Genomic DNA, 22,392 nt, shown 5'->3' on the forward strand with positions numbered 1-22,392 from the left:
CAATCGGATCGAGATGGGTTTTCAATGTTAAAAGAGATGAATCGGGGAAAATTGTTAGATATCGTGGGAGACTTGTTGCTCAGGGATATGCACAATCCCCTGAATCGTACGATCAGACTTTTAGTCCGACGATTCATTTTTCATTGGTTCGATTTTTCTTTTCCTTGAAAATATCAGAAGGTTGGTTCGATTTGCAGTGCGATGTGAAAAATGCTTATTTATATGCACCTCTAAAAGAATGCATCTTTATGAGACAACCACCGGGTTTTGCAACGGAAGGGAAAGAAAATCTAGTTTGTAAGCTTAATAAAGCAATTTACGGTTTGCACCAGAGTGGCCGTATGTGGTTTTTTGAGATAAACAGTGTTTTATTGAAAGTTGGTTTTCAGAAATTTGAAGAATGTAATTGTGTTTATATTTATAATTCATGTGTCATTTTATTGTTGTATGTTGACGATATTGTTTTGCTCGCACGGAAAGAAAAGAATTTAAATCATGTTTTAAATTTACTTAGGAAAAATTTTGACTTAAAAGTTCTCGGAAAAACTAAAAAACTGTTAGGTGTTGAATTTGAAAGAACTGAGAATGGTTTGAATTTGTTTCAAACTAAATATATCATTGAAGTTTTTGAAAAGTTCAAACATTTTAATTTTCCTGTTTCATCATTGCCGATTTGTAAAGGTACTGTTTTTTCGAAATCGAATTGTCCTAATACAGAAAATGAAAAATTTGAAATGTCAAAGATTCCTTATCGTAATTTGTTGGGTTGTCTTTCTTTCATTGCGAGCAGAACGAGACCGGACATTTGTTATGCGGTCAATATCTTCAGTCAATTTCAAAGCAACCCTAGTGTCATTCATTGGAACGGTCTTTTAAAACTTCTGGGTTATGTTTTTCAAACAAAAGATTTAAAACTTAAATTAAATTGTAATAGAACCCAATTAATAGCTTTTTCTGACGCCGATTATGCAGCTAATCGAGATGATCGAACTTCACTCGGGGGGCAGTTAATTTTGTTGGATAATGCGCCGATTGAATGGCGAACCTTCAAGGAACGTTGTATTAGCCTTTCCACTATGGAAAGTGAGTTTGTGGCCCTTTGTGAAGTGTCTAAAGAGCTTATGTGGTTTGACCGTGTATTAAACGAATGTTTACGCTGGGGAATTGTTAGAAAAAGTAAAATTAAATCTGTAATGTACGTTGATAATCAATCGGCCATTGATTTTGTTAAATCTCCGATTGAAAATCACCGTACAAAACATATTGATGTAAAATTATTTTTTGTTCGTGATTTGATTCAACGGGACATTTTTACCGTAAAACATGTAGGCAGTAAATCCAATAGGGCCGATATTTTTACGAAGCCGCAGACCCGTTTTGAACTGAATCGTTTTTGTGAACAAATATTTTGTTAATTTTTAATGGTATGAAATTGTTTAGTATAATAAATAAAATGGGGTATTAAAGTATAAATATTTTTGTAACAACTGAAATTCTTTTTCAAATTTCTCGTTGGTTTAATCTTTGAGATGGAGGAATTTGATTCAATGACAAGAGTTTATTTTTGGAAACTAAGCGTTTTAAATAATTTTGTCATTGTGAAAAAAAAAAATTTTTTTTGTAAAATCATTGTGCCCATCTTTTTCAAATATACTGTTTCGAGTATTTTTGTCAATTACAGTTTGACAAGATAGTTTGCAGTGGAAATGTTAATCTTGGACTTACTATTTCCTTGGACTGTGGATCATCAATAGGCAAGAAGGACTTTTTTGAGAAAGGACTTCAATCAAATAAGCAGTGATGTATTGAGCTGCAGCTGCTGATGGATGATGTATTATGATGGATATATATCCATATTTGTTTATTGTTGAATTGTTAAATTTTTTGTAAAAGATTAAGCCTGGCCCTTTGTGGATTTTTTTGGGTTATTTTTGAATCTATTAAAATTGTATAAAAATTTAAAGTTTAATAACATTACTGAATGAGAAGGGGGGATATGATAGACATCGGTAAACGATATTTATCCGCGTTCTCATTCCTAATGTAATGTAATATAAAATTAACTTTATTCAAATTAGAATAACTTCTCAACTCTTTCGGCACGTGTAAAGTTTCAGTTTTAGGTTGGCATCCTTTGATGCCCAATCATATGCAAATGAGGCAAGTATAAATAGTGAACGATTCCAATCGTTCTCTCTCTCTTCTTTTGTGTTCGTCAGCCTCTTGTGAGTTAGGTCCGATAGGTGTTGGGGAGTTGCGAACTCCGCCTCCACTTATGGCCGGGTTTTATTCTTAAGAACTTATTTTTGTTAGTTATATTTATTTTAGTTACTATTGACCAATAAATTCTTGGTAAGATTTTAACAAGTTTCCAATGTTCATTTCTTCACATTAATATTTGATTCTGCACCTTCCACTGTGTGATATTATCTCTGCTTGTATAAGCATGTAACATTGTTGACTGACTTACGAAATTAGCCCTTCGGCTTTTCGTTTAAACATCGTAAGTTATCAAAAAGAAGTACCTTCTGCGCATGTCCGCCGCTGACTGCTATGGTGCACGCCGACTGCTATGGCGCACGTGCCAATGGCAGAGTTGTTGATAAAAATAACTGCAGGGGGAAGAAGAAAGAGGGGAATGACAAAACGACGAATGGGAAGGGAATGGCGGCGAAAAAAACAAGGCAGAAAGTTTTTTTTTTGACGTCATAGACCGCAGGCCGCGCTAAGAACGATCGGAAATATGCAATTTTTCATTTTCCCTGACATTTCCCTGATTTTCAGCGATTTTCATTTTCCCTGACAATTCCAGGTTTTCCCGGTTTTCCCGGTGCGTGGCAACCCTGTCTATAGGCCATTTTGATAGTTGTCACTTGTTTTGTGTTTAGTTTGGTTTGCCATTTCATCATTAATAGACAACAGGACAGTGCAACACGCCACACAGCGCGTGTCACAATTGATTTATTGAAAGAAATTTTCCGTGAACGAATAATGTCGCTTAATGGACCCGTGAATTGGCCTGCGAGATCATGTGATTTAACTACGCTGGACTATTTTTTGTGGGGCTGTGTGAAGTCTCAGGTCTACACCAATAAATCACAGACAATTGACGCCTTGGACAAGAACATTCGCCACATATCACTCACATACGGGCCCCATTGCTGCAAAAAGTGATAGAAAATTGGACTTCCCGATTAGACATTCTCCAAGTCAGCCGAAGTGGCCATGCACCAGAAATCACATTTAAATAAAAATGGCAAAGAATCATCTTTCGAATAAAGCCAAATTCATGGCAGTTTATATCATTTAACGGTGTTTTATTTGAACCTAAAGTTCTATACCTCTAAAAAAAAAACGCCGTTTATCTATAAAGGATGATGATGTAAATTACAGTTAAGAAATAAAACATGTAACAAAAGTTCACACATTTTTTTTTTAAACTGAAAATAAAAGTTTAAATATCTGGCTTCCACAACATTTGTGAGATTACCTACAAAGAAGTTCAGAAAAAATAATTTTTTAGCTTACGCATAAAATAGCAGCAATGAAATAAAATAAAGTAGTGACTTCGCACCAGTTGTTCTTGAACATAAAATAGGCACATACAGTAGACTCTCTGTTTAAGGACTTTCAAGGGGACCACAAAATATCATCCTTAAATAGAATGCTTTTAAAACTACAGTGGAGAATCCGAGACCATGCAAAGCAGTCTTCAAATAGAGAAAATCATTGAACAGAGCGTCGTTAAACAGAGAGCAAACTGTATTTGCAATGAAAATTGTAATTTTCATTTCAAAATTTTGCTTAACCTGTATTGGATTTATTCAACTACAAAAAACTATAATTAACATTAAGAACTATAAATGGTTAAAACAAAAAAGTACATAAATAAAATGAACTTATCAAAATACACATTAATCAACTTGATTTGATTAAAAAATCATACTTTTCATAAATAGTTTTCAAAGGCAAAACATCATCAAACTCATTTTCATGCATTTCATAATACATGATAATCCAAGACGTACGATAGGGCCATTGTTCCGTGATATTGACCCAAGAGGCAAGGTGATACCAGTTGAAATCGATGTTGAAGGCTTTCAGAAGGCGACCTGCAACATTCCAAAAGATCATACTTTTTTGAAATGCAAGCAAAAAATTAATTTATTTTCATTTAAGTAGCTACAGTCGTCCCTCGCCACTTCGCCCTTCGACTTATGCGGCTTCACTACATCGCGGTTTTTTCGTATTTTTTTTAAAATATAGTAATTAGCCTCTTTTATGCACTCGTAAAATTTTTTTCCTATAAAGAATAGCAAAGTATGTCTTTCAAGTAAGGTAAGCTCTTCTGAGGAACTGTAGTTGTACTAGTTGAGGGAGTGGAGGTATTAAATCGCCGAATAAAGTGTAGCAAATCACTATTTCATTTTAATCGTTAAACACTATAACTGGAAAGTATAAATCACTAGAGGATAAATAAATCTGTAAATGGTGTTCAACAGTGTACTAGTTTTTTAAGTTGTATGCACAATACCTTTAATGAGGATAAATGTAGAAGAACGGGGAAACATACGGTCACTAACTGGCAATTAATTCTTCATTGAACAAGTTAAGCTATTTTCATAGATTAATAGTAGTGTGTAAGAAATGCATGTGTGTATGTAGTTTCATTTCCCAATAATATAACTATATGATATCTATTATGTCTAATACATCTTATTTGCTCATATTTTGTGAACTATATTAATAATGCAAATGTAATGGTGGCTAAGGGTACTGTTTCATATCTAGAGGGCTCAAACTATGTTAAAAACCTATTTAAATTGTCCTCAGTAAGTTTATGCGCTCTAGTTAGGAAAATATTCGGTTTATAAATACAGAATCCTACTTCGCGGAAATTCGGTTATCGTGGTAAAGCTTGGAACGAATTAACTGCGATAAATGAGGGTTGACTGTATACCTGAAATATCATGTAAGATTTTGGAACAAATGTAAAACATCACACGAAAATGAACAAAAGATCTCATCTCAACTTCTTCATTTTGGATAAAACTGCACCGAATTCACTGAAGACTGCAAGGGACGGTTGGCAAGCAAAAGCGAGCAGGGGCGAAACCCCCTAGTATACCATTAAAAGACACAAAACAGCTGCAAATTCGAAGAGATACAAAGGGGCATGATTCAGTAAGAACACGCCATTGCAATCAGATTTTTAATTTTTTCAAGACTGATCTTCCAATTAAATTACATTTTAGGGTGGACATCCTACTACACTGATAATTAAAAAAAAAATATTTGGGAAAAAAAAAAAAAAGAAAAACTTCTCAGAAAACAATAAAAGAGTGCTCAGTTTTAGTTGACACCTTTAAATTTTTTTGGTATGGCAAAAAAAAAAAAAAAACTTTTACAGTATCCAAACAACCACCCTTCACTAGCTATCGCAGTCCTTGAGTAAATAAGAACTGATAAAAAAAATTAATGAAAAAATACATTTGACACACAAAAAATTCCAAGCTATGCTTCAAAATAGGAGATATTAAGCACTTTTTTAAGTCTAAAAATTCCAAATATATATTCTACTTTTTAAATAAACCTTGGGTATGTTCAAATAAGAGTAAAGCCCCTGGTTCGCCTGACTGACGAGGTGCATTCTAATAGAGCTACTGGTAGATGAAAATATCCTATGGATACATGAAATACACCGCCAGCTCATTCATTCCATCCAAGGACTGCAGTATCGCGCTTATTAGCACTCACATCCTATGGATGCTCAACCGCACGAACCATTGACATCATCAAACCAACCAATCAGTGCAACCAGTTGCTCTATGCAAATATACCCTTGATAACATTCCTCCATGATACAAAAAAGAACTCACCGGTAATGTAGACAATGTTCATCAGCCTCCTCATGGAACGTGGATTGACATCGCTGAAGTAGTCATCAGTGAGGAGGACTTTCGTTAGATCTTGAGCTCCCGTCACAACTCGATGCAAGTTGCTGATGCTACTCGCCAAGCTTTCGCTTGCTTTCAGCTTTTGTGTTCCTTTCCCTCTTTTCCTGAATGCATCCGGAATGGACATACTGGAATTGGAAGCCTTACGATTCCCTGACTGAAACAAAAATTCCATAACTGTTTGGGAGGACTATTGCTTTACCGCTAATAACACAGTAATCAAACATTTCAAAAGCGAAAATGCAATATTACCACAGAAGTTCCTCATTTTTCAAAACTTATAAATCTAACATTATATGAGAGGATGCAATATTGCTGTAGGAACATATAAAGAGTAACAAAATGTGTAAAACCATTTTTATGCATTTAATAAGAACTATCCCATTAGTTAAAGCAGAAGAAACTTAACAATGAAGGTTGTCTTTTACCTGATGGATGAAGTGACAATCAAGCAAAAAAAGTGTTTATCTTGCAAGTATGATCAATTGCACCTCTCAATCATGTGTGACACTGACAGAAACAAGTCCATTACCTTAAAATTGGTATAGTAGGAAGAACTGACATTTGCCATACATACAAGTATAGCGACATTTTGGAAATTTAAAAGAAATTTTTAATCATTTTTTATATTAGAGAAATTAATTATATAACTATTGCTTAGCATTTACTCTATTACATGATAACTTGTTTTGACTGCGACTGCATTAAACTTCTTGAGTAGCAACCTGTAATTTTTAATTTGTTGATTCAAGTTAATTGATGTTTATTATTATTATTATTAAAAATAAGTCACATATGTAACTTTGATGACTGATATGTAAGATTTTTAGAAGGAGTATCCCTCGCCCCTTTCTTCCCCTTAGAAACGTTGAAATGATAGCCCAAATCACGACATGTGTAATCTTAAACAAATACAAAAGTGACGACCAGGAACAGGTTCTGGGCCTAGTTAGGTTGATCCAATTAAACTCATCAACCCTCAATGAAGATTAAGAACTCTCTTAAAACTATTCATATTATTTGAAGTAATAACTGCTTTTGGTAAATCTGAACTTAAGCAAGTTAATGCTTGCTCAATAAATACATACACCTCTCTTTAAGAATCTTTAGCTGGAAAAACCTTTAAAAAAGACATCCTTAACATAATGAGGTCGTTTCCAAAATTTTAAAAGTATTTTTTTCTGAAAAAGCATGCTTAAAAACATAGGATCTGACCTTTTTTCAAATAATTTGTTTAAGTTTAATATTTAAAAAAAATTACTTAAATCATCGTGCTTTCAATGTTTATGCTTCTGTACGATGACATCACAAATGATCAAATGCCATTCTGGGTTGCCATTCACAGAGCAAAATATTTAATTCACATTTTTACTCAGGTGTATTGGTAACGATAGGGTTCATAGCAAGCGTAGAGCGCAATTTTAATTCACTTCTTGATTATCATAACGTGGAATCGCGGTAGAAAGATGTGGCAAAGTGCATCATTTGTGACGTCATCAAGACCATGCCTTGTTTCAAAAATCGGACATTTAAAAAAATTAATTAAAAAACTGTTGGGGAAATGAAAGCATTTTCTGGGTCCATGTTCTTTTTTTTTCTTTGCTTATTCTATCAATTTCAGTGACAAAAAGCAATACTTTTGACTGAAGGAAACAACCCCATTCTCAATTTGAGAGTTGGAAGCACAAGTCTTGGGGACATCCAGTATGCAATAAAATTCTCAAGTACTCACAACAGTGGGAACAGCACGGTCACATTCTCTGTCTTCGTTCCAATAATTGCCAGATTTCTTATTCCAAAGTAGGGCGGCTTGTTGAGCAGCCTTGACCCTACGCAGGCCACTATTCTGCAAATAGAAGGGAAGGTGCACAACGTTGCGGAGGTACTCATAGCCACTGATGTTGGATTTCTGGAAAGCTTTGTGAATGTTGGATTCGATAGCCTATAAAAATAAAATATGCAACGAGTGAATTCTAATTAAAACAAACATTCATTCAAAGTTAATCAAATGATATCTCTATCTTTATATATAAAAATGAATGTTTGTCTGTATGTCATCCATGAACTCAAAAACTACCCGGCAGATTTCGCTGAAACTTTCACCATTTGTTATTTTTGGTACTGGGAATGTATATAGACCAGTTCGAAAAAAATCCGTTCGATAGTTCCTTTTTTGTTCCAATTTAAGTCACAATCTATTGAATAAATACGAATAAAATTATCGGCTGCAGAAATTAATTCGCGTGAAAGATCTCATTGATAAGAAGTTAGCTGTTGCCATTTTTCTTGAGTTTGAACAAATAAATTCTTTCTTTATTGTTTTATGGCTTTTCATGCAACGGGGGGATTTAAAACTTTTTCTATTTGATATTTTTAGCGATTGATTGATCTTGCAAACTGCGTGAGTACAAAATTTGAGTATAGTCACGACTTCACTTGATACCTGGACCGATTATTATGAAAATTGCTATATATATGTATTTTCCACGGAGAAGGTGCATAATATGCTCATTGAAGCCACTCGCCACCAGGTGGCCCTGCAGAGTAGCAACTTCTGCCCCGTTCAACCGATTGTCCTGAAAATCAGTATAATGATGTTTTTTTTTGTTGGCGTAGCAACGCGCGTCAGGTACAGCTAGTTTATTATAAAAAAGCAACGTCAAAGAAGTTGTGGAATTCCGTCTGTGACAGGGCCGGATTTGGAAGTGTGGTGGCCCCGGGGCAACAAAGGAGTAGAGGCCCCTAATCATGGTTCAAAAAGATATTTTCGAAAATATCCGATACTTTGATATATATCCGAATATTTTGATATATCTGAATATATCCGATATTTTCGACCCGTGAAAGTTAGGGTACATTGTGAAAGTTTTATTGTGGGGGCCCCTTTGTTGTGGAGGCCCCAGGGCAGTAGTCCCGCCTGTCCTCCCTTAAATCCGGCCCTGGTCTGTAACTTCCAATTTTCTCAATTAATTAGAACAGCAGATATAAGGGTTTCTAATTTAGTAAGAGTCCTAGGCTCAACTCAAGTCCAGAACTAAAGAGGAAAATAGTACAACAGTTTCCTTTTTCTAATCTGCAGTGCACAGGGGAGACATTTTCTGTTTCCACAAAATTTCTGATGAATTGACAAATGTTTGTATAAGTTGGAATTAGTCAGGTGCAGGTACAATCATATCAACTAAGTGCAGAAATTGGAAGAAAAAATCATAATGCAGACAGCTGACAGTAGTTATTGAAAGTTATCACAAATACTAGCTAATCAATGACATTATCAATGACAATAATCAATGACAATAATCAATTGATCAAATTACAGTCTATGAACATCAGTCATCATTAAATAAAAATATTGTTACAAATTCTGTAAATAGTAATTATTTTTATGATTAATTTGTTGTAATTTAGCTAAATTTGGCATTTATTCCATTATCTTTCATCTAAAATTGTCTTAGTAACATAACCTGTAAATAGTTTCAGGTAATGAATATACCTTACATTCGAATGAAGTATATGGTCCCTCCATTTCTGATAGATAAGATTTGTGAATGGAATAAAAAGAAAGTACAAGACATTTGTAGAATGCAATCGAAACTTCTCAATGGAATATTGTGGAAACTTTTCAACGATTTATAAATAGCCTCCACAGCATAGCGTTAGTCTCGTTTTAGTTCTTGCTTTGGAAAGTGCGTTTAGCCTTACGCTGTGCTTTTTGCGTATTTTGATGTAAATACGTGGTTGACCATTGAGTACACGGTGTTAATCGATATTTGCCTAATTGCTACGGTTAATTTAGCAGTTGTTAACGACATTTCTTGTACATAGTTGTAAATAAATCTCCTGTGTTTTCTCAAGAACTATGTCATCATTTAAAGAAAGTTTGAAGCTGCACGGAACTAGTAACAATATGTAAAACATATCAAGTACCTAGTATAAAATAAATTAAATAAAATCTGTTTTCAAATTTCTCCAAAACACTTTGAGCAATAATTGATCCTGATAGAATTCCAAATTAATGTTTCTTACTTTGATGACAATATGTGGGTCAATGGCAAGCACTGTCACGAAAGGAGCATTAGCATCAGAAAACAGGGTGTGCATTGCATCTAATATGTAGAGAACTTTATCTTGTTCGCAACTGTCCAGCCCATCCACAATAACCACCAGTCTTGTTTGCTGCCCAACAAATGCATCCAAGCACTGCACCTATTTTAAAAATCAGACTGATCAAATAAACAAGTATACAGTTGTACAAATAACATTTTACAGAAAGTTTACTTTAGCTTTGAACAGGAAACAAACTAGTTCCATGCAGCTGTTTGCAAGCATTCATGCTGATACATTTTGTAGAATGAGAATGTAAGTACTTTATCTCATTTTTTCAACAAAACTGAGATACCTACATTTAAAAATTTATTCAATTCTTGCGAACAACATCAACTATCTGTATATGAGTGCAACATCTTTCATAAATTAGTAAACAATACTAGAAATCTTTACATAACAACTCTGAAGAAAACTCTTGCTGTGCCACAGTTCAACTATCAAAATTTGATTTCAGATTTTGAATACTTAACGTTAACAAAAACATCAAATTCTTTACATTTTAAAGTGTTTTGAATAAATAAAGTGCCTCTATATTTAATATATTTTTTAAGTGTCAAGAAATATCATTTAAGGAATTACTACTTTAAATGTGCTTATATGAGTACACACATCTATTTGGAGTTATTAAAAAGAAATCTGTTGTGCACACATCAGACTTTTTTTTCTTCACTTAATATATACGAATACTTTTACATTTGCTGATGTTAATGCCCTTAGTGTAGCACCCCCTCATTTAAATAACATATTGTAACAAAAATCAATAGAATATATGAAAGAAATCAAATTTTATTGATCACATAAATTTCAGGAGAAAAATGTTAGGTAAAACCCTGGTCTAGTTATGGCAGTACCTTTGACCAGGGGCGTGCACAGAAATTCTGGGACCTGTCACCAAATGACAATATGGGCCCACTCCATATTGTTTATCCCTAAGTCCCTACACATATTTCTCTCCTCATTTTAAAGCTCTCGGGTCCCCTTTGGACCCTGTCCCTCCTTGCCATGGGTGTCCATATGCAAAATTGTAAGGGAGGGGGGGGGGGGCTGCTCTGATATTTTCCCCATGGAAACTGATTTCAGTACAGATTAGAGTTATTAAAATGACATTTATAATTAACTTATGCATTAATGGACGGAAAAGAAATGTTTTTACATTTTTGCAAGAAAAAAGTACTAAAAGCTAGGAATTTCTAATTCCTGAGGGGGGGAGGGCTTGTGAACTCACTTGCCCCCTTATATGGGCGCCCATGCTTCTTGCCCCCCCCCCCCCTGCATGCTCTTTCCTTTGACTGAAACTTATAGAAGTTAGAAAGCTGATGTAGATATAAAGTTACGCACCATCTGTACAATAGTATCCACTTCATTCTTCAACGAACTAATGCAGCTTTCATCCTTTGAGGATCCGAATCTCAGGAATGGTCCAGCCAGTCGCCTTTGGTGTGAGAGCAACAAGGACTTCAGGATGCGCAAGAGGGTGCACAGGTTGGCGAGGACAACGAATATCACGACGGCAAGCATGGTAATGAAGACAGAGCGGTAAACGGTAGTGTAGTCATCAGACTGTGATTGCAGATAGGCAGCATCTGTTTCCAGCACCAGGACTGCGATGCAGCCGAGGAATACCATCACTAGCAGGGCTATCACGAAGTTGGGAATGCAGCAAATGCTTCTGTACTGCCACCACTTGGATGCAACTAAAAAATAAAATAAAACAAAATAAATTAAAAAAATAATAATTTGAATTTTGATCTTATGAATTCAAATTATGTTTTTCGCAATCACAAGTGTGTGTGTTTATATGTGTGTGTGGGGGGGATGTGTATGTGTGTAGGCATGTGTGTTTGTGTCTGCGTGCAGGCATGAGTGTGTGAGTAGTTGTGGGTAGGTGTGTGTGTATGTGTGGGGGGATGTGCATGTGTGTGTAGGCATATGTGTTTGTGTCTGTGTGCAGGCATGAGTGTGTGGGTAGTTGTGTGTAGGTGTAGGTGTCTGTATGTATGTGTGTGTGTGTGTATGTGTTTGTGTATGTGGGTATATGTGTTTGTGTGTCTGTGTACGTGCGTGTATGTAAGCGTGTAAGTGCAGGACATTGACGCAACCTGGAGAGTTTTCGCTAGAGGAGCAGCATCGTGAGGAGCCGGTCGAAGGTGGTGCTGCAGAGGGTGCTGGTGGGAAAATAAAATCATAGCACATCAAAACAGTCAAATGAAAGCAATAAGCAAACATGATTGCTCAATAAAAAATGTTTTTTGAATCTAAAGACTATTTCTATAAGCTTAGTTTGCACTAAAAAATTTGAAATACAATAAGTATATTATTTCTTGACTGCAATACTCAAAGAACAGTTAATCTTAAACTTTACTAACAATAAAGCTAAAAAAGTCTGTATGTCTAGATCTCTGGATCTCTGTATGTCTGTTACACGCATAGTTCCTAGACCGTTCAGCTGATTTTCAGGAAATTTGGCACAAAATTAGTTCTTAGCACAGGGGTGAGCACCTCAAAGCGATTTTTCAAAAATTCGATTTTGTTCTTTTTCTACTCCATTTTAAAGAACATTTTACCAAACAAATTATCATAACGTGGACAAGTAAATTACCAAATTATCATAACGTGGAACTGTAACATGGTCAAGAAAATGAACACAGCAAATTGGCGAGAAATTCATCATCCATTATTTGTAAATATACAGGTGAATCAAATAACTTTTTAATTTTCTACTACGGGCAAAGCCGTGCAGGTACTGCTAGTATCTTTATATTTAGGTTAGTTAATTATATTATAACTAACCTAAATTATTAGGTTATTTATTAGTAATTTAAAATTTGAGGGATGAAATGGACAATACCCATTTTGGAATAAATATTTTTTTTTTGTACAACCTATATTTCATCTACTTTCAATTTTTAATTTAAATTTTATAGGTTCCTTTAGAACTAACCTATATATGAAGATACTAAAATCAACTGCAACTTTTGAGTGTTGTAATCAAGAAATCTATACTTATTTTACTTCATAATTTTTTATTGAGAACCAAGCTTGCAGAAATAGTCTTAAGATTTAAAAAACATTTTTTATATTTTGTTTTAAATGTTTGTTGTTTTTAAATTTAAAACATATTTACCTGTTACTTATTTTCATCAGAAAAAAAGTTTAAAAAAATGATTTTTAAACAGATGACTTTGAAAAACGCCCAAAATTGATGCCTGCTTAAGTTCAGCTATGAAATTAGTTTAACTTTATTAACCAGATAACTGTATAATAATAATCATTTTTCATGGATTTTGTCAACAGTTAACAGCAGAATCCATAGGCATTATGACAGGGAAAGCAACTTAAGAAATAGTTTTTGATAAATATCAGCAAAATCAATATTTAAAAATCTTAGACATGAAAAAAATCAAATCTATTTTTAAAGTTATGGAGGGGGAGAAGGGGGGGGGGGCTAAAACAGCTAGAAAAAATAGTAACCAAAATTTTAAATAATTTAAATTAATGTTTCCAAAGAGAGATGTACACTTGAATTTCAGTACAGCCACTTTCTTGCTCTAATTCTTCTTATATTCTAAAAATAAAATAATGTATTGCCAATTTTGATGTATAAATTGTTTTTTATGTACACAAATATGTTCAACAGGTACAAATCTTGAAGTAAAAACGCGAATTCAAAAATGTAGAATATAAAAATAAATCTTTTTTTTTTTTTCAAACACAGGATTTGTACCATTTTTAGCAACTACCCTCCTCTTAACAAATAGATTTCTATTATATGCTTAAAAAACAATCAAGATAAAAGTTTACAACTTTAAGCAGCCATAAAAGCTCTCACTGTTATGAATGACTTGAAGAGTAAATAGGCATTCTCATATAAAAACTTTTACTCTCATCATCAGAAAAAGTGAAGAATATATTTTACCTGGTTTTGGTTTCAATATTCTATGAAGCCGGCAAGTAAACAAGCCATATTCCTTTTCGATAGCAACATATAGAGAAATGACGACTTGCAGAATTGAATTATCAGTTCCTGAGCTAGTGACCTTCGTTTGTTCGGTGAACAGAAATCTAAAATTCAGAGAAACAATGCATTATGTGTAGGAAAGGATTAAACTGTACATGAATGAGCAGGGCACATGATAAGGGTCCGACAAATCTTGGGAGCTAGGTGGTCACCCAGGCAGATAAAAAAAAAAAGCTTTGTTACACTGAATTTTTCGATAAACTCTGACAAAACGAGCTGATGTGTGCATCACATGACTTCCTTTTACTCTAATTTAATGTCATTTCCATATTATTGGCAATTTTATTGTGATTCAATTATTTACTCTCTAAATATCACCAACAGTGGCCAAACTGAAACCAAATTTAAAAAAAAAAAATAAATTTTTTTTTCCCCAAATTTGTTACCAAGTTGGTGACAAAACTTGGCAACCAAAAGACTAGTGATATATCGCCAAGTGTCCGACAAATTATAACACAACTTGAGTTTACATCGAAATTAACAATGATTTCCCCCCAAAACGGGGAAAAAGACCCCCTTAGGAACATCCGAATGCAACCAAAAGGAAAGGTGCACAACTAGACCCCACTAGGAGTCCACGTACCAAATTTCAACTTTCTAGGACATACCGTTTTTGAGTTATGCGAGATACATATGTACATAAGGACGTCACAAGAAAATTCGTTGTAATTAACTCGGGGGTCGTCAAAATGAATATTTCGGGTGTCTGTACGTTCCTAGGCATATATCTACGGGTGGTCAGGTCGAAAAAAACTCAACATTCATTCGGGGTGAGAAAAATGAAAATTAAGGCCGATTTTTGAGTGAAATTTTTTTTGTGAATACAATACTTCCTTTTTTGTAAAAGGAAGTAAAAAACTGACTAAAACCTTTCACTTGCTCATAAGATCCTCATATATATAATAGTGAACTCACTGATTGAGTAACACTCCTGACGTCACCAACAATGAAACTTGCGCCACAGCATGATAATTTGATGGTAGTTTTTTGGTAATGTTTGACATTCAGGGAAATGCTTTCTTTTGACAAAGCCGAACTGTATCCGGTAACTTAACTGTTTTACTGGTAAGATTCATTTTAGGAGAATGAAGAAATGAAAAAGTGGACAACAATCAAGACTATCTACTGGAGTTTAGGGTTAATCCACTGGAGTTAGAGTAAAAATTTCAACTATGAAAACATCAACAAACAGGCAATTGCTTCGTTCAAATGTTGATATTTGGTATTTACTTATTCAATCAACTGATATTACAACCCTAAATTCAAAGAAGATTAAAAATAAAGAAATAAAAACTGTAAATTTTGAGTGTGTTTTTTTTTTTTTAAATTCATTTCTAAAAATCAAATATCTTAGCTAAATAAAGATCTTAGATTTCAGAACATCTTAAATTTATGATAATTCTACTGGCTTAAATAAACTAGATTGAAATTTATGACTGAGCGTGGCAAAATGCCAAGCATGCAAGTCCCTTATTACAGAATATAAAATGTATGAGAAGTTAAAAAATTACTGATGCTAGGAAGAAAAATTACATTGGGAATAAAAACTGGCAACTTTTAACAGAGATAACGCAATGTGATTTTAAAATGCGTAAAAAATTGGGACTGATGCATAAAAATATTAAATGGGTACATTTTCCACCTAATCCGCTTAAGAGTTGACAAGTATAGAAAAAGTTGTCTGGGAAAAAAACCTACCTGACTGGATCAGTTAAATCATTCCTCTTGTTTGCAGGGGGGCTGCAGAAAAGTACAAATAATAAGGTTCTTAATGAGCTCAACTGTTTTGCTAAGTACAGACTTATTTTGTACATCCAAGAAAAATCATAATTCTTGTTAATGTGAATTACAGCTCCTAAAAGTAAATTAAAATTTTAAATAATTTCAAAACAGTTAAAAAATAATATTAACAGTACATTTGATGACAGAAAAGGAAAGTGGAAGCAAAAGGCAACTAAAGAAAAAAAATAATAATTACTTCTTTCATTCAATACTTTTAGAATTTACTACAGGGAAAAAAAATAAACAAATTGGATTTCATACTGTATAATTGAAAGATAAAAAGATATTTTAGGAAAATTTTCTCTTTTTCTAATATGTGTCAGGTTTTTTGCTTTTACACATTAAAACTGCCATTAAAGTATGAAATATTACAATTTCAAAGAGACTTTTCACAAAAGGTGAGTAATCAATTGCTTTAAAATTTGAGTAATATCTTTTAGTATTTTTACATAAAAATGCTACCACAAAGATTAGAATTGAGAGTAGTCCATCAATCAAACAACAATTTAAAAATTATCTCTAATCCCTCAGTCCATTAACTAAACAACAATTTAAACATTATCTCTAATTCCTCAATTACCTTTTCAAAAATTGTATTATTTCCTTTTCTTTCTTTTCTTTTCTTTTTTTTTTTTTTTTTGTACATTGACTGGTATTTTACTGTTAGACATCTAGTGTTGATTTTTTATGTGTATTTTTTTGCAGTGGGGGAAGGGGAAGGGGGGTGGAGTTTGCATTATTTTCACCACTCAAACATTTTATGCTTATAAGACAAATTACAACTTATAGCTAGGAAATAAACATCGAGAATACTTTAAAGTTGTGTTTGAAAAAAACCAGAAATCCACAGAATTTTTGTTTCTCTATCACTGAAAAAATAACCTTGACATTGCATATGGAACAACAATTAAAACTTGTAATTGAACAAAAGTTGATTGCAAAACTATACAAAGAAAATTATTTTTTAAACTCACCTAAAAATACCAAGATTGAGACAAACACTCCAACAGAAATATAAACTCCAAAAATCCACACTTTTGTTGCTAAAAACATAATTAATCCAATGATGACAGATACAAAAAATGTAAGTAGAAAAACTAGGCGGCTAAACTCGAACATTGGCTCTAACCATTGAATGGCAAAACTTTTCATCTCATCTGAAATAAAAAGAAAGAAAATAAGCATGTACATCGTACATGTACAAGAACTTTTATTAAATATATACATGTATAGATAAATACATTACACATGTATGTGCGTGCAGGGCCGAATTTATACTTAACGAGGTCCTAAGCTATTTCAGGTATGGGGCCCTTTTTGTTCTTTTGTAGTTTGAACAAAGTTTCTCTTGCTGGTGTAAGAGGCTTTTTTTTTTTAAATTCCCCTTTTACTATGTTTGGGGACAAAATTTGCTCTCTCTCTCTCTTTATAATATTATACCGGTGCCTTAATTTAAAACTTTAATCGTTTCCTGAAACAAAACAAATTGTATAATTATGAAACTGATTTGTTAATATTTAGAGTTAACAAATCATTCTAAGGCCAATCCACATATACTCTTTACATATGAGTATAGAAGCTGTATATATATATATATATATATATATATATATATATATATATATATATATATATATATATATACATGGATAATATATAGCCTATGTCACTCTGTAATTTATTATGTTGTTTTCAACTAGTTAAGAAATTCTTCAAACAGGTGCAGTGCTTCCAGAACTTACCCGGAACATATAAACATATAAAATTTGCTCTCTCTCTCTTTATGTTGTTGTTGTCTTGTGCCAGCTCAAGCTGGCAATTTGGGGTGCGTTGCTTCCTTTTTCCAATTGTACCATAATTTGGTGTGAAGTACGACTTCCACAGTACATACATGCCATAGAGACCCATTTATAGGATAGGCAACCATTCACAGCATAACAACATATTCACAGAGGAAGGACAGCGACAGGAGAGAGAAAGTACATTCATGCTCAAGCCGGGATTCGAATCCGGGACCACCTCATTACAGTCAGACTCCTCTGACCACTAGACAAGGCGGGCAGCTCTCTCTCTTTATACATTAATAGATAGAAGATAGATAATTAGATATAGATGTGTAATATAGCGCATAACCTCAATCATTTACAACTCTGTCATCTGTTAAGCGTTTTTTTTTTTTTTTTGATACAAAATCTTTTGTAATTAAAATGGCTTAGCTAGGAAATATTCATACCATTATGGTTATTAACAGTACATTACAATATTAACAGTGCCTTGTTAGGATGTAATCTTTTTTATTTCAGGAATTCTCAAATTAATTAAATTTTTTGCACTCTCAAAGAGTTCGTAGAGTCATGTATCAGTAGCTACATTGCATTATTTATTCTCAGAAAAAAATTAATAATAAGTTTGCAATCAGCGTGGGTTGAGTACTGCTTAAAGACAGATAGTTTAGAACAGGGCTGTCCAACTGGCGGCCTGCGGGCCGCATACGGCACATGCTGTGCAGCCAGCATCGATGTTGACATTCCTGCCCTTGTCAAGAAGGTGGATCGTCCTCAGTTTTCCCATTAAAATGTAAGCGAATTGTTTTATAACCCTTCTGTTTCCTTGTTTTATAATTAATCATTCAACTATTAATTGTTATTGTATAAGAGGTAAGAGGTTATTGTTCAACTTTTTCAAACTGCGGCCCGCCAGGTGACCAGTGATCGAAATTCTGGCCCGTGGGCTCTTTGCAGTTGGACAGCCCTAGTTTAGAACAAAATATGAGCATACTCAGCAAGACTACAACAACTTAATATCTGATGAGTGATAGTAAAGCAATGTAAATTGAACTACTGGTAGTTCCAGGCAATAGCAGTGAGCAATAGTGAGTTTACGTGTGGAACAAAAAATGCTTACTTTCCAACTTGTTCAAAAGGAATGATTTTCCACTACCCCATTTAGCATACAGGCCGACAGCAATTGGCATTGATAGGGAGGGTTCGCTCAAAATATCTGCCAAGGCACTACTGTACAGATCATAGCCCAGGCGGTTTTCACTGTCTTCATTGGTATTTAGCCTTCCTATAAAAAAGAGTGCACTTTGAAGAATTAAAAAAAAAAAAATAATGAAAGCAGTGTGATGATGCATATCACATTTTTTACCCATTTACATTTTTCCCATGTTTTCGGTCATTTTAATCGTTTTCTTCCCCCATTTTGTCGTTTTTTTATTTTCTTGTGCATTCCACGTTTTCCCCGCGTTCCCCCGTTAAATTTCGCACACTTTACGATATCAAAATATGACTTATTCACTTTTCCCATCGTTTAGCTTTTTGTCAATTTTTCAAGCGTCGATCTGATTTTTTTGCATCTTCTTGTTGGCCATTAAAATGGCGTAGCGTCCCCTTCCCTTCGTTGTTTGGGCGCCAAACGCACTCATTGGTTCCCGCGCATCACCGCGTACCCGGATCTGATCGCTCATTTGCCGATTCATTTTTCCACCCCACTTCACTCTACTTGCTGCTCTCTGTCCGCTCGGTCGCATTTTCTGCGGCTCCGGTTTTTGTTCTACGATGGCGATAATGATGCATCGGTGCACGGCGTCTGGGGACGGCCGTTGCTCGCCGCAAAATCGTTAATAACCTCAACATGAGGTGAACGTTTCATTTTTTCATATATGTTTGAAATATATTAATCAAGACCGTACTTCGTCGCAGCTGAAGATGAGTGCATTGATGATCCATCACCTGTTTGAATGATGGCGTCCGATGGCGGCACGCAGAGTGCACCTGAATCGTCCCCTTAATGTAACTACTTTTTCGATAATCAAATGAGCATGAGGTGACGGCATGGATCCGCAATTACCTTGAAAGTACCTCGAATCCTTTTTAAGCGTGCGACGGGCTCAACATTGTCACCATGGTGATTACAGCCTGCACCATTTTCGTCTCAACGTACATCGGCCTGCAACGGACATTTTTTTTATCAAAAGCCATCCCTCGATAACATCCCACCATATTCATAGCGAACTGTACGTCCTTCGTCCATTTCAATTTAAATATTCTACCACCCTCCGTGAGAACTCTACCTTTTTTTGATCGTTAACGAACTTAGCAACAAAACCCAGCTCCATTCATGAACTCTTAAGTCTGTATTCCTCGCATTTGTTTTTTTTTTATACTAAGTGAAATGTTCTGGTGATCACCATGCCTAGTGCCTGTCTTCATGTCTGCTTGGAAGTAACGTAGAATAAAGAATGTGTGGTAATTAATTTTGTGTTTTCTATCGTCAACAAACACCACCCCCGGGTAAGTCTCTTTTAAATTTTTGTTCTTGGGCATTCAAGGCAGTCGTTGGTCTGAGGTTATGCGCGGCAGCGATGCTTCCACTTCCACGGCCTAAAATCGCTTTCTCTTTGGTTTTTTGTATGATTTCACAAAATTAAACTCGCGCATCACGACAAGCAGTTTCTCTATACATATTCAATTCAATTATACATGCAGTCCAATGTTAAGTAAATTGAGTTTATTACACAAAGTGTGGAAGTTCAGGTTTAGAGTTTTGATAAAGGTTTAGGAAGAATAAAAATTTCAACTTCAAATAAATTTCAACTTTGTTGGAGACAATATTAGTTCAATCATGGGCCCAACTGATAGGGAAGAATAGACGAGAGAGGGGGGGGGGGGGCTGCTTGGTGCTAAACCTTTTACAACTTTTGAAAAGCTACAGTTAAGCTCTTTTATAACAATTCGTTATAACCGTAATTTGGTTATAAAAAGTTACATATTACACAGTAAAACATAAAAGGGAAATGAAGTAAAGCTATTACATTATAGCCATTAATTAAATATACATAATCATCTCCTCAAAGCAACAGCAGGATCAGTAGCGTAACTAGGGGTTGGCAATAGTGGCTCTCGCTAGGGATGCAGCATTTCGACTGATTTAAAAATAAAAAAAATTTTAACAGTTTATTATTATTATTATTATTATTATAGAATTTGTGTGTGAAAAATGCTTTTACAAAATTTTTAAAAAACTCGCAAGAAAAGAGCTAGAGGGGTTTATATTATCTACTGAGAAGGCACATTGAGCATCATTGAAAACAATTCTAAAAAGGAAAATAAGGGAAAAAAATTACAATGCTGCTTTCTATTTGTCAAATCAATTAATCAAAATGTTCCAAAAAAAAAAAAAAAAAAAAATGGGAGGTCACAATGACCTTCAGTGACTTTCCATGTGGGTGACCCTGGGGGGGGGGGGGAGTAATTTCTTTAGTTTGCCAGGAGAGCTAGATCCCATAGTTACACTACTGAGTAGGATACCTTACTGTTATTCCTAGAATTATATACCGTACAGTTGCTCTGGGTGGACGATATGGCTTCACTATAAATGGCCAAGACTACATATAACCTATAGTCTGACCACTGAATAAATGGAAAGGCAAACATCTGGTTTACAGGCGGAAATGGAAGCATCTATTAGTTTTCAGGAATGCCAGCTTTTGTAGATGCATGTTAGCGTCTAAATTAAGCAGAGTCATATTCAAATAAGCCAAACACGAGCATCAAATTTTTACTTTTTCCCCTCATGTAGATAGACTCGTCTTAACTGGACACTGGCCAATTCCATATCATCCATGGGCAGACTGTACCTAAATATTTAATATACACGTACACATAAAGGCTGTTCTGACCATAACATACTATATCATGATTTAAATTAGAAAGTCCTCTTAATAGTTTAATGGCTTTTCTTTGAATCCTTTTTAATAAGTCAATGTCTCTCTTAAGATAAGGAGACCAAACTGAGCAGCACATTCTAAAAGAAATCTTTCAAAACTTCTGTATAAAGGTTCCTACTTTATTGCTCCAACAAAATCATTCCCAAGTACTATCTTTCAGTCTTTCAAATAAACATTATGTTTATCTAACATAAACCAAACTGAAGCTTTAAGCATGGTCTAACCTTCAATCATAAATGCTAGTTTCTATTGAATTGTATGATGTAACACAATTATATTAATGAAATCATCATGTCATAATTTATGAAAGTAGTACAATCTATCAGAAAAATACACAACAGGTATTGGATACACAACAGGTATAAAGGTTCCTACTTTATTGCTCCAACAAAATCATTTCTAAGTATTATCTTTCAGTCTTTCAAATAAACATTATTGTTACAAATTCTGTAAATAGTAATTATTGTAGTAACGTAACCTGTAAATAGTTTCCCGTAATGAATATACAACCCCTTAACATATGGCTAAAGTATACAACCCCCTATTCTTTTTTTTCTTATTTCATTCACTGATTTTATCAATGGAAGTGTAGTTGTAAAACGGTCTACGTATTTCTGGAAGCAGAAAGAATGTTGTGGAAAATTCTTCGATGTTTATAAAAGCCGTTAGCGATGGATAAACAGTTGAGTTTCGATTCAGATTTGTGCTGAGTGTGTATTTGCTCTGTTTATAGCGAGGCATTTCGCTGTGTTGTTTTCGTATTTGGAAGTAAATACGTGTGTAAACGTTGAGTTTACGGT

General features: G+C 34.3%; 1 protein-coding gene across 1 annotated transcript in view; it reads right to left on the bottom strand.

The window, feature by feature from the left end:
* LOC129225206 (kinase D-interacting substrate of 220 kDa B-like) overlaps positions 1–22,392 on the bottom strand; it is an 87,907-nt gene that overhangs the window by 24,731 nt on the left and 40,784 nt on the right. Inside the window, exons 11-19 of the mRNA XM_054859773.1 lie at positions 18,766–18,930; positions 16,836–17,018; positions 15,778–15,934; positions 13,978–14,123; positions 11,400–11,755; positions 9,981–10,160; positions 7,690–7,899; positions 5,880–6,114; positions 3,947–4,112 (exon numbers count right to left, since the gene is read on the bottom strand). Of these exons, the coding sequence (XP_054715748.1) occupies positions 3,947–4,112; positions 5,880–6,114; positions 7,690–7,899; positions 9,981–10,160; positions 11,400–11,755; positions 13,978–14,123; positions 15,778–15,934; positions 16,836–17,018; positions 18,766–18,930 (1,798 nt within the window). The remainder of the gene's footprint in view (positions 1–3,946; positions 4,113–5,879; positions 6,115–7,689; positions 7,900–9,980; positions 10,161–11,399; positions 11,756–13,977; positions 14,124–15,777; positions 15,935–16,835; positions 17,019–18,765; positions 18,931–22,392) is intronic.

The sequence above is a fragment of the Uloborus diversus genome, chromosome 6 (genome assembly GCF_026930045.1).
Source record: "Uloborus diversus isolate 005 chromosome 6, Udiv.v.3.1, whole genome shotgun sequence".
Classification (NCBI taxonomy): domain Eukaryota; kingdom Metazoa; phylum Arthropoda; class Arachnida; order Araneae; family Uloboridae; genus Uloborus; species Uloborus diversus.